Genomic DNA, 13,685 nt, shown 5'->3' with positions numbered 1-13,685 from the left:
AGACTTGGAGCACATCATCATTACATATATAAAAATAAGAGAATAAACTAGCAAGGATTCTGAGAAGAAGCAAAGGGGAACTATGCAGGAGGAAAACCAAAAGTGTGTAGTATCCTGGAAGTCAAGTAAAGAAAGTATACCAAGGAGGTGGAAGAGATAAATTTTTAAAAATATTGTTGGTAGGTAAAGTAATATGTAGACTAAGAACAGACTACTGGAATTAGCAAAGTGCTCATCATTGATGTCCTTGGCAAAGAGTTTTGGTGGAATGGGGGAGGCAAAAATTTGAGCGAAGTGGATTTAAGAATGGGAATACCAACACTGGGAAATAGAGTAGAGGCAACACTTTCGTAAGTTTTACTACAAAGGAGTAGAAGAAACAGGGCATTAGCTGGTGGGGGAAGTGACATGAAGAAAGTTTTGTTTGGCTTTCTAAGATGACAGAAAAAACAGTTGCACACTGATGGGAATGATTCTGTAGAGAGCAAAAACTTGACAGAAAAAGGAGAGAGATGGTAGAATTGATGAAGGAAAGTTCTTGAGTAAAGGAAGAATGTTTAATGGACAACTGAAATGAATGGTTTTAGACAAGAGCAGGGAAAAATCTACCTACAGTAATTGATGAGAAGGCAGACTATGTGGGTATAAATGCTGCTTCATTAAGTAGTTGTTGGTATGAGTTTGTGGAAGTTCACTTTTGATTGCTTCAGTTTTCTCAGTGAAGTAGGAAAAGTAGTAAGGTCATTAGCTGGGAGAGTATAAAAAACAAGAAACATTGTGGGGGTTGTGGTAGGGACAATTCTTGGAAAACTTCCATGATCTCTACCCACTGGCGTTACAACCTGTACAATCTTCTCCCCTTGAGTGTGAGTGGGACACATGATTTACTTCTCACTACAAGAATATGGAAAAAATGATGCAATGTCATTAGCATGATTAAATTATGTTGTAGGGTAAAGGAGGTAAGAAAGTTACTCCTGTGATTTGCTTCAATATATAAGACTCCATTTTTGCTGGCATACAATGGAGAGAGATTCTCCTAATGGACTTGCATGAAGCAAACAGCCAAGTTTTGATGGCCCTGTGGAGAGGGTCATGTGGCAGGTAACCGTGGGTGGCCTCTAGAATCTGAGAATTGCCTGTAGCCAACAGCCAGTTATAAGTTGTGGCCCTCAGTGAAACAGCTTAAAAAAAAAAAAAAACAAAACAAAACAAAAAACAAAAATCCCTCACAAAAACTGAACGCTGCCAACAACCAACAACCTGGATGAACAGGGAAGCATATTAGTCAAACCTATAGAAGAGATTGCAGCCCAGCTGACACTGATTACAGCCCTGTGAGGTCACAAGCAAAGGGCTCAGCCTGCCTGGCTTAAATCATGCCTGGGCTCTTGACCTACAGAAATTATAAGAATATAAATGTGTATTGCTTAAGCCATTAAGTTTGTGGTAATTTGTTTTACAGCAATAGAAAATTAATACAATATTGAAAAGAGAGGAGAACTTGTGAAATAGTCATCTAGAGAATAAGAAAGTCAATGAGCTTATGAATGACAGAATTAAGAATCTATTTGTGACTTGTGGTCATGAATTTAAAATGAGACCAATTATTTTTATTTTTATTTTTCTGTAGCCACAGTAAGGGTACTATATATCAGCTACCTATTTTCATGTGTTTTATACATATTGATAAATGCTTATAATTTCAAACTTATCAGTAAATAAACAAATGTTTATAAACACATATTTCTGAAATCATTCTCTTATTTTTTCATGAAATTTCAGAAAAATTCCAGGAGAGCTAGCAAGAAGGACTAAGATTAAAACCAAAATTTAATTTTTGGTACCACTGATTAACCAAACCATTTTGTTGAATCTTAATGGAGTGACTAAGTAACTTAGTATTAATAACTTAGAACTGATTGAACACTACTGATTCTGTTTAAGTTTTATTTGAAAGTTTAAACATGTTGCTTTAAAGAATCTGATCTATTTACTGTATCTTTATATCTGCTTTGTATTTAAAATTCCATATGTAGAAAAATATCAAACTTGTACCTTACAATATACAACACATGTACAGAAGAAGTTGTCAAACTGGTAGTTCTTATAACTTTTCTTTTTCAGTAGGGGAAGAAGAGCAATTTTATGTACTTTTAGGCAACAAGTAACTGAGTACTCTTTCTAGAAAATAATTGTAAAGTAGTTTAAAGGAGACAGGCTTTAATTACAGAAATATTTTAGACTTGAAAAAACAGCCAATACTAATACTAGAATCTTTCCAAAGGCAAAACTCAAAAGCTTTAATAAGCTATTTGCTTTATTATTTACTATGTTAAAGAATAATCCTTTTCATTATCACTTGACAGATAAGAAATTAAACATAACCTAAAATTTATATGATGCTTGTTACATTCAAGACACTGTTCTAAGAAGAGGTAATTGTTCTTCACTTCTTATGACAACTCTATGAGGCGATATTATTTGAATTTCACTGATGCGAAAACTGAGAATTAAGGTAACACACAAGACTGGAGATCAGTGGCATGATCATGGCTCACTGCAGCCTTGAACTCCTGGGCTCAGGCACTCCTTCCGCCTTGGCCTCCAGGTAGCTAGGATTATAGGCAAGTGCCACTGTGACCATTTAATTTTCAAAAGTATACATTTTTAGAGACAGGGTCTTGGCTATGTTGCCCAGGATGGTCTAAAACTCCTGGCCTCAAGTGATTCTCCTACCTCGGCCTTCCAAAGTGTTGAAATTACAGGTGTGAGCCACCGTGCCCATCATTTCATAAGACTTCTCATATAATAGTCTTTCAGTTTTAAGGAGGAAATTATTACAGGACAACACTGTAGTCAGAGTATGTCAGTCTGACCTATGGAAATGTGTTAAGGGGTCTCAAGGTTAATAAAGTAAAATTCAGTATGTACTGAAACATGTCATCATTTTTAAAAGAATAAAAAGTATTTTTAAATATTGGAAATGCAGATCAAAGTTACTCCTTGAATAGTTTTCTGTGTTTTTTATTTTTGGTTTTCTGAATATTGACAATCCATTAGTTCTTTTTATTACAAATAGCTTAAGATGATCATATTAGAACCTATTTTCTTATCTTGTTTATACACTTCCAGATATAAGTCAGTATAGCAAAGCTATATTAATTGGGACTATTGACAAGAAACAAATGAACAACAAAAAATACATTTCCTTCTGTCCTATCACATGATTAGAATCTACTGGAAAATACTGTTGGGGAAAAAATAATTACAAACTATTAATAATATGAAAGATTGATGTTACAATTCTTTCTATGAATTACAGATTTTGTTTTGTTCTTCTCTTATATCTTGCTTCATGATATCCAGGAGATATTATGCTTCTTTGTACAAGAACAGAAGAAAACAGAGTATAAGTAACAATATAACAGAGTATAGTGGACAGAATATAAAATTACAAATGACTTATTTCAAAATAGCAAAACTTAGATTTGGCAAGCACTTTATCTAGAGGGTAAAAATATAATATTAGTAAACTTAAATATATAATTAGCCTTTTAAGAAACCATTTTATAAAGATTCACATGCTCTTATAAGAATAAATGAAAGAAAATACAAATTTAGCTTCAAAGGCAAAATTATTAAGGAGATTTTCTCTTCTAGATCCAGGGATTTTTACCTTGAGAAAAATCATTCGTTTTATTTTTAATGTGGTTGTGTTTGTCATGTTTACATTTGGAAAAGACAGAATGATAAAGTACAAAAGAAATATTAAAAACATAAAATCAGTTGTTTTCCTAAAAGGTTTTTACACCATACAATTAAAACTCAGCAAAAGATAAGGTATGTAGAGTAAAAATGTAAGTATACTTTTAAACCTCATGCATTTGTAATACAAGCTTGATTGTCACTTTATGTAATACCATTTCCTTCAAAGAGAAGTGTTGGTTTTTACCACGGGAGATGTGTACTTTACTAACCAATTTATTGGACCTAAAAATGTTTGCATTATAAAATACTTTTGTTTGAAGGGAACGCTATTGCATAAAATGAAAATCAAACCTGTAATATAAAATATCATCCTAAATATCAGTTTTGCTTCCAGTTATTATATTTAAATGTTTCTTCAGGTTGCAAAAGTATTAGGATCAACAAATCAGCAAAATAGTTCTGATAGTCTTATATTAGATAATATGAAAAAATCACATTTAATATATTTAGCAAATATAGTTCAAAGTTAATAATTTGTTAGTCAACTATATGAAAAATATATTAAACAGATAAGCTTTTATTTAATATTTAAATAACCCCATAAAGCCTTTTATTATTAAAAAAGCAAAAATATTAAAGAAAATAACATTTCTCACCTAAATGAAGCTCAACTCAGACAAAATAAAAATGTGTTTAATAATTTTAATAAATATATTATTCAACATTTGTCAAATTAAAGTACAGTATGACTCTGAATTACACAAATATTTTAGATAATCTTTTTATATTTGTCAAAAATAACCACATTTTTGAAGAATGACCTACAAATAGTACCAAAACAATCATAAATCAAACTAATAAAATATATTCTACTTGCAAAGTTTGTCAGTCGAGCAATGAAAATGCTTAGAATTTTCTCCTGAGTTGTTAAACATTAAAATTACCACAAATACCAATTTTCAATTCTTTTAGATTGTTAGAAATGCTTTTCATCAATAGTTGAAAGTTGTTTACATAATAAGGCATGTCTCAAATAAAAAGCAAATAAAATTGCGTTCACTTTTAAAGATATACCTTTGCTCAATTTATACATTTATTTTTTACATATATGATATCCTTAACTTACACATGAAAAATTCTAGGAAGATACAATAAGGGAAATTAAAAATACCAATTCAATAAATAGCCTTCAGAGCTCCATTACGTAGTCACAATTTTAAGGAAAAATAATAAAAAATTATAGTAGTTTAATATCTGAATATAGTATTTGTTATCTAAAATTAGAAATGCATACAAAATTTTAGAAATAATTGATTTTTTTTTTCTTAGGTTATTTGGAATCTGATTATGGTGCATATATGTGAATGAACGAATAAATCCTTAACCCACCATTATCTTTTTCTCCAGTTTGCAGGCAATCACCCGTGAAAAGTATGGTGTAGATGACAGGATGATACTGTACCTGATTAGCTCTGGAGGTGGTCATGGGATCAGATGGAGAGGACTTGGTGGTAGTTGGGGAAGATGGCAATGTCTGGGAAACAAAGCAGTTCAGGAGCAAATCAACCTTTATAAGCCTTAAACTGATTATTTAAATAAAACAAAATAAAATAAAATGTAATATAACGAGAACAAAATCCTATGAACAAATTTTTCTCCTATTCATTTGAATTTAATGGATTTTAACATCAATTAAGTAACTAATGCATGTAAACATGCATGCATAAGCATGTAAAAATAAATTCATGACTTGAAATCATGATGGTGACTGATAAAAAATTCACATGAGTACTAAAAGTATCCTGATCATATTCATGAATAATAGTTTCATTTCTTTCCCTCTTGTTTTCTTGGGGGAAAAGAGATGTAAAAAAAAAAAAAAAAAAAAAAAAAATTCAAGAAGTTCAATGAATAAAACCAAAAGAGTCACTTTCCTATCAATGAATACAGTCAGAGATTTGAAGAAGTGGTGAAATGAAGTTTACTTTGGCATAAAATTATCCACCTACTTAATATGTTGAACATCACCAACAAGTTGATTCCACATGAATTTAGGGATCCATACTTAAAAGCAATTAAATGTGAAGTTCTGAGTTCTTAATATCACATTATCTTCTAAAATATTAATTTTTAATAAATTTAAGGCCCGTCTGAAAATGTAAACATTAACCTCATATTAATAAACAGGTAACTAATAGCATTCTAACAAATTATCATAATATTTTTATCATTTATCCTAAAGAGTAAATTTAATATAGATGAAGAGTATAATATAGCATCATCAGCTGTGTTAAAAATAAACACAAACATGTTAGGAATCATATTTATTGTTCACTTCACTTCTAAACATATACACTTACTATATACATAATATGTTATATAAGGCTATCTACACATGTTGAACAATTCATTAAGATATTTTAAAAAGTTCTTATGTCTAACAGAAAAACCTTAAAAGTGTAAGATGTTAAGAATGTTTTTAAGTGTCATACGTTCATTAAGCAAAATAGCATTGCTTATGTTACATCCTCAATAGATAATATTTCTAAGTAGGTAAAATGGGATATGTTTTTATATTAAAGATACAATTGTATATGGGCATTATGTTTTACATTATATTAATATATATTTGTCAAAATTACTCAGATATGAGCAAAAGCATAACTTTAAAGGTTCAGCAGTGTCAGGAAAAGCAGATGAAATTACTTGAAGTCATATTTTTGCATTTAACATTTCAAAAGTTGTAATTTGGGTACAATAAAGCCATTAAGAGTAAAAAAAAAAAAAAATAAGAAATTAGCAGGCTTCTGGTTAATTCACTGCCCTCCAGTAACAAAATACTAATGGTTCTAACATCATACCATGTTTTATATAGTCCACTCCTCAAATAATTCCCGATTCTTCTAAAGTTAAAACCTAAATACTTCTAGGAAGGCTGCAACTAACAGTGAGTCAAACCAAGATTTTTACCAAATCATATTAAAAAAAAGGGGTAGGTGAACGATAGTAATCAGTAAATCCTCAAAATTTTAAAAAGTTTTACATCTTTTATTTTCTATTTTTGTTTTTTAAAATTAATTCTTGCTATTTCTCAAGAGAGATTTCATTTTCAATAATTAAAAAATTCCCTAGTATTTTATTTTCCATGCAATACTATGCTGAGACATGTGCTAATGACTCCATGCTAAGATTTGTTCTATGAATTGAATAGTAAAGGTTTTATTTTTCTACCGTTGGTTACAACTGTTCCTACAGAGGATACCTGGGAGGAGTTAACATACATGTAAAAATCTGTTCTGTACTAATCTCAGATGAATAATGAGTCTGGTGACTAAGTATGTGTTAAATAAATCTAGAGATCATTTCTCCCAATATAGCTTAGAATCCATGTTGATTAACCTACAGAAGCATGATTCGATGTGTGTTGAGCTCTTCTATTTCCATTAGAAGTACTATCTAATGGAAAATCATTCTGAAGTACTATAGGTTTTATATGACATCCACCTTATCTTGGATACAAATTCTCAACAAGGTCTTAATTGCTAAGAACTATGTAGAAAAAGTTTAATTGCAAATTAAACTTTTAATTAAAATTAAAATTTAATATCAAATCACTCAGAATTTGTAATTACTTAGATTAATATGATCTGTCAATTTTTATTGCCTTTCTGGCATATATATAAAATATTGGACATGTATTAATAATTGATACAACTTACATTCATCTAAATTGTCCTTAATAATTGTGATGCTGTTTCTTTTCAACAAGAATAAAATCAATGATTTTAAATTTCTAGATAATATTAATGTGCTTAAGATAATTAAAATTTTGGTTGGTAAACATCATAATCTGTTAAGAGGTTACATTTTAATATATTTAATAAACAAGTAAAAATTATGCAAGTTTGAGTTTCAAGTTATAAGACTGTTGAAATGTTACAGTAAGTTGTCTCTATATTTTCTTACTTTAAATCTTAAAACAATGAAAATGTAATGAAATAAAGATGCGACAAGTTTTCCAGCTATTATTCATAAAAATACTTTTAAGCACAAAAGGATCCCTGCTTTATAAATTCAATTTATAACAATAAAAATATTCTAGAAAGTTTCATTTCAGTTGATCGTTTTTTAAATACTAGGAGAAAAAGTGTTCTCATAAACAGCTAAATGTAAATATACTAAAGTAATACTTGTAAAAGATTATTAAATCAATGGAACAGGTGTGATAGTTGTTCTCAACCATATAGATAAAACCATACAGATTTCTTTTTTCTTTCTTTTTTTTTTTTTTGAGACGGAGTCTCGCTCCGTTGCCCAGGCTGGAGTACAGTGGCCGGATCTCAGCTCACTGCAAGCTCCGCCTCCCGGGTTCACGCCATTCTCCTGCCTCAGCCTCCCGAGTAGCTGGGACTACAGGCGCCCGCCACCTCACCTGGCTAGTTTTTTTGTATTTTTTAGTAGAGACAGGGTTTCACCCTGTTAGCCAGGATGGTCTCGATTTCCAGACCTCGTGATCCACCCGTCTCGGCCTCCCAAAGTGCTGGGATTACAGGCTTGAGCCACCGTGCCCGGCCCAGATTTCTTATAAAACAAAAATCCATTAAGAAATATTTCAACGTACATTTGTACATTCAATAAATGTACACATTTTTTATTTCCTTAATATTTTATTTTCTTATTATTATTATTATGTTATACAGACAGGGTCTCACTTTGTTGCTGGTCTCAAACTCCTGGCTTCAAGCAATCCTCTGCCTTGGCCTCCTAAAGTGCTGAGATTACTGGCAAGAGCTACTGCCCCTGGCCTGTTTCCTTAACATTTTATAAGCAAACTGTTTACATCCATTTACTGTGCAGAGTTAAAGCTTAGCGGTTTAATGTTAAATATCCTTTAGTAAAATTTCTGATATACATCATGAAGATGTAATTAACTGAATATCCACATAACATTATATATTGATGTATTAGTTAGAACAAAGTACACATTCCTACGAAATTTTTTTTCTACATTTTTCAAATAATGAATGTGAAGGACAGTCATTTCTTAGCGCCATTTTTTCTTTCAAATGGAAAAGCATAATATATATTTTATCTACATTACTTGAATGGCTGTTGAATAATTCTTTAGACATTGAAGGGTGAAAATACTTATTACAGAAAAATTACCAACAATTTTAAAACAGTGGATCTTTTGGAATAAAGTGTTTTTAAAAATCAAGAATTTAACAGTAGGTACTTAATTAAATGTAGACATAACTGGGCTTTTGGAAATAAGTTCAAAATTATTACAAATTATGAGATGAATTCTTGTTAACAAATGACAGTTTTGCTGGGCCAGATAATATTATTATTAATAAACACTGTAATAAACAGAGCTTGCTTTCAAGCAAGTCTGCAGTAATAGACTGTCAAGAACCTCTGATATTTATAGGCAAAGTGAAAACAGCAGAGAACAAATCTCCATTGTAATTCAAAATCTATTACTAGTGAAGTAACATTACTGAAGTAATCACCTTCCCAAACCCCTATTTTGTGTTGTTAAATAAATCTGTATACTGTATCATTTGTATACATACTGTACCAAAATGAATAAAATATTTAAATATGTAACTGTCATCTTTAGTTTTTAATTTCTGACAAATATCCTCCTTTTTTTCCAACAAGCGAACTGTCTTCCAGCATCCAAACTAGTCAATTCACAGTTCTCTTTTTCCTATGAATAGCTGTACCTACAAGCACTCTAAGAGCCTGTCTGGATTTTTAGTGCAAGAGAGAACAAACCGCATAAGTGACTTCTTTTTATTCCCCCACAATCTTCTAGATAAATTAAAAGGGCTCTTTAGGAAAATGTTTGGCAAATCTGTATTCCATAGGATGTCCTTTGACTGGACAACAAAGGTTTTTCATTATCTGGCTCCATACTATCTATCTAACATTAATTCCCTCTCAACTGCAACATAAATGCCCCACTTCTGCCAATACAGTCTCCTTACTATTCAACAAATATGATACTCTTCACTCCAAATTCATATCGTTTCACCTTCCTAAAATAAATGTTTTTCTTTCTTCTCCTCTAATTAGGCTATTCCTATACATTCTTCAAGGTCCAGTCAAGTTTTCATCTATTTATAAGACTATTAACTGTCACTCTGGCCTGTATTTCTTTCACATGGCTCTGATTTTTTTTTTTTTTTTTTTTTTTTTTTTTTTTTTTTTTTTTTTTTTTTGGAGACGGAGCTTCGTTCTTGTTGCCCAGGCTGGAGTGCAATGGCATGATCTCGGATCACTGCAACCTCCGCCTACCGGGTTAAAGCGATTCTCCCGCCACAGCCTCCCCAGCAGCTGGGACCACAGGCATGCGCCACCATACCCGGCCACCATACCCGGCTAATTTTGTATTTTCAGTAGAGATGGGGTTTCTCCATGTTGGTCAGGCTGGTCTCAAACTTCCGACCTCAGGTGATCTGCCTGCCTCAGTCTCCCAAAGTGCTGGGATTACAGGCGTGAGCCACAGCACCTGGTCACGCCTCTTAATTTTTATAGCATATTGTATATATTATAGTTTTGGTATATTAATACAATTTTATTTATTTATTTTTTCTTTTGAGATGGAGCTTTGCTCTTGTTGCCCAGGCTGGAGTGCAATGGCACGATCTTGGCTCACTGCGAGCTCCGCCTCTCGGGTTCAAGCCATTCTCCTGCCTCAGTCTCCCGAGTATCTGGGACTACAGGCGCCCGCCACCACGCCCGGTTAATTTTTTTGTATTTTTAGTAGAGACGGGGTTTCACTGTGTTAGCCAGGATGGTCTCGATCTCCTGACCTCGTGATCCGCCCGCCTCGGCCACCCAAAATGCTGGGATTACAGGCGTGAGCCACCGCAACCGACCTACAATTTTAATTTTTATAAGTTATTTTAAGTATTTATCTCACAAATTGGTCTGCAAGGGCAAGGGCTACAATTTAGTATACTTTACTACTTGCTAAGAAAGCATTTAGTAAATTCATAATTATTCATGTCAATGAATAATGAACAAACAAATTAACAAGTGCTATTTTTGTCAATTTATCATGATAACAGTAAAATTCTTTGGGTTAAATGAAATATTTTTGATATCTTACTTTGATTTTTTTTTAAATACAAGAGAATTCTTTAAATGTCCGTAACCACTTCTTCCCTGATGTAGCTTTTAGAAAAAAATACATATATGAATTAAGAATTAAATATTCCACAAGATCTAATATATCAAGTTATATAAAAGGCTGTTGTGTTAAATTTCATTATTCTAGTATATGAAAGACCTGAGAGACCAGTAGGCACTACTTTCCCAAGAAATTATACTTGTCTGAGAACCCACTCAGTAAATAAGGGCAGTTTTCAACTGGGTAAAATACCTAGTTCATTCAACTTACTTAGTTTAAAACATACATAAGCAACATACAAAATATATTTTAATATATTCTATTGCAAAATGATTTTAGACATAATTATTTTATACTGAATAACAGCATAATTTTTCAGAAGTAAAATTAAGGTCATTTAAATTTATATACTTATTATTTAGAGAATAATCCAGCAAAGAGTACTACATTGGTAAAACTGGATACCTAGAAAGTCAGAGAATCCCAAACTTAGAGCAAAAGGTCTGACTGATTTATAATATTTTGGAAATACGTTTCACTGCTTTACTTGATTTTCAACTAAAATTTTCAACTTTTATAATATAAAGAAAATATGTAAGTGTTAAATACAATGTCCTATTGGAGTTAGTGTTGTCTTTTTAATAAATCCTTTTAAATGATACACTGTCACATACATTATTGATTACATGAAAATATTAAATAACCAATAATACTTTTAATTCCATGAATACCTACAGGGCTTACAAATGGATGCAAATACACAAACGTCAATAAATCATTATTATTTTTTATACTTATCTTGAATTTAAATAACATTATCCAAAAAGGCAAATAAAAATAAAGCAAATACTTTAAAATTCTAGTCTTCATAAATCTATACTGGCACTGGATATATGATAGCCTGCAAATCTCACACTGCCATATAGAAAACTGGAATTGTAACAATGATTCATAGACCATTATTTGGTGGTATAAGATATTTGTTCTTATAAAAAATAATAATTCATATCAGTATCCTGAACATATTGTCAATGGTATCATACTACTAAATTTTATGTTTTACTTAGAAAAAAATCAAGATATTGGCTTCTATCCCTAAATGTTTGAATTTTCTCAAATAAATTAAAAAGAAAAGGAGAAACTTACAGGCTGGATTAAAGCAGAAAGCCAACAGACCTTATACTTCAGTGCTTATTCTGTAAACTCTTAGCCCCAGGTGATTTTAACCCAAGTCTTTAACTATACTTCTACTTTTAAGCTCTGGATAAAGTCACAGTATTACTTTCAAGAATTCAGTCTTCAAACTATTCTTTGTATTCACTGAGGGTAAAAAAAATAAACACAACTATAAATGGCTGTGAAAAATAAAATATCCACTGATATTTACAGCTTTAAAATATTTATATTCTCTCATGTATACATTAAGGGATACTTCCTTTAAGACTTATGAAGGGTATAAACTGAACCATTTGACATTGACAAGTATAATATGAATACTTTTGTATAGAATAACAACTACCTACTCATGATTTAAACATAAAGGGATTTTTTTAAAAAAAGTAATTAGTATAAAATTAGACATTAGTCTATAATTTGAAAATATATTACCTAATTATCAATTTCTATGTTTATATTATTCAATATTATATTTATCTATATATTGCTAAAATCGTAAGATTCATAACACTGTTCAGTATAAGAATACTTTTTAAATTCAGAAACATGAAATTAATAAGACTTTGAGCTACATTTCAAATTTATTACAATGAACATGAGTATTCTGTAAATTAAATATTCTGTGAATTAATGAAGAGTAATACATTTGTTTTGAAGCCATAGTCTGTGATAGTAAAATTAAGTCACAAATTAAGATACTAATTATAAAAGGGCAAAGGTAGAAACAATAATTATGAACATAATAAATTTATAGATGTAAAAGAGTTTACGGTGGAAGAATCCACCTTACTTAACATGAAATAATGTCATTTTCCCCCTACATCATGTCAGCCATTACTCAATCTTAAAAACTCACATGAGTTTTTCCCAAGTAAATTTTTTTTACAAAAAATCTCATACATTAAAAATGAACACTGGCCCTTTATGACATATGTTTAAATACTACATAAGTTACACAAAACACAATAACTGATTTGTAACAAACTGTATGGTAGGTACATAAATTTACTATACATTTTTTTGATAAAATATATAGAACATGACAATAACAGGAGCCTCTATGCATAATAACTATCCTGAAAACTACAAATATCACTAAAAATAGGGTATTAGAAATTTTGAATGTGTCATTGCAGTACTTATACTTTATTTAAAAAGTGATATAATTTTAAATAGATTCAATTCCTATAAATTAAGTTTGTGTCCATAAATTTAAAAAGGGCAATCACTAAGAGTCACATAAGTGTTCCTCAATGTAACACTAATAAATGAATAATTCAATTGATCAACAAATTAATTGATCAATCTAAGGATGAGACCTTGATAGTCTTTAAATAGCTAAATGACAACTCTGGTATGTTTTATGTATGCTTAAAATAAAAGTTTTATGCTAAGACTTTAAGGCTTCTTTTGTAAGGAACTTATACTACGCTGTGGATATTTCCCTTTGATTTCTCAACTAAACACTCACTTGTTTGATGCGATCTGGATTAACGGTGGTCTGGGGTTGTAGAATGCTGACTGGTTCTGTCTTGGCCACATTTTGGGGCATTTCTCGAATTTTTTCTGCAATGAATCCATGAACTGCATTCAGTGCTTCAACTGTTCCCTGGATCAAGCACACTCGCTCAGTAGTACCTGTGGATAAAAGATTGAT

At 31.0% G+C, this 13,685-nt stretch overlaps 1 protein-coding gene across 11 annotated transcripts in view; it reads right to left on the bottom strand.

The window, feature by feature from the left end:
• Nucleotides 1-13,685, bottom strand: part of NOVA1 (NOVA alternative splicing regulator 1) — a 150,693-nt gene that overhangs the window by 22,022 nt on the left and 114,986 nt on the right. For 7 of the 11 annotated variants that reach the window (XM_031668224.1, XM_003901668.4, XM_017961075.2 and 4 more), the window contains 2 exons: nucleotides 13,500-13,666; nucleotides 5,174-5,245 (listed from right to left, as the gene is read on the bottom strand). In XM_031668224.1, coding sequence (XP_031524084.1) covers nucleotides 5,174-5,245; nucleotides 13,500-13,580 — 153 coding nt within the window. In that variant the 5' untranslated portion in view covers nucleotides 13,581-13,666. Of the gene's footprint in view, nucleotides 1-3,011; nucleotides 3,384-5,173; nucleotides 5,246-13,499; nucleotides 13,667-13,685 lie in introns of those variants that run through there. The other 4 variants (XM_031668228.1, XM_009211333.3, XM_031668223.1 and 1 more) reach the window with 2 other exon arrangements.

This window comes from Papio anubis, chromosome 7 (genome assembly GCF_008728515.1).
Source record: "Papio anubis isolate 15944 chromosome 7, Panubis1.0, whole genome shotgun sequence".
Taxonomy (NCBI): Eukaryota; Metazoa; Chordata; class Mammalia; order Primates; family Cercopithecidae; genus Papio; species Papio anubis.
Note: the sequence above shows the minus strand (reverse complement) of the source record. Positions and strands in the feature narration are given on the sequence as shown.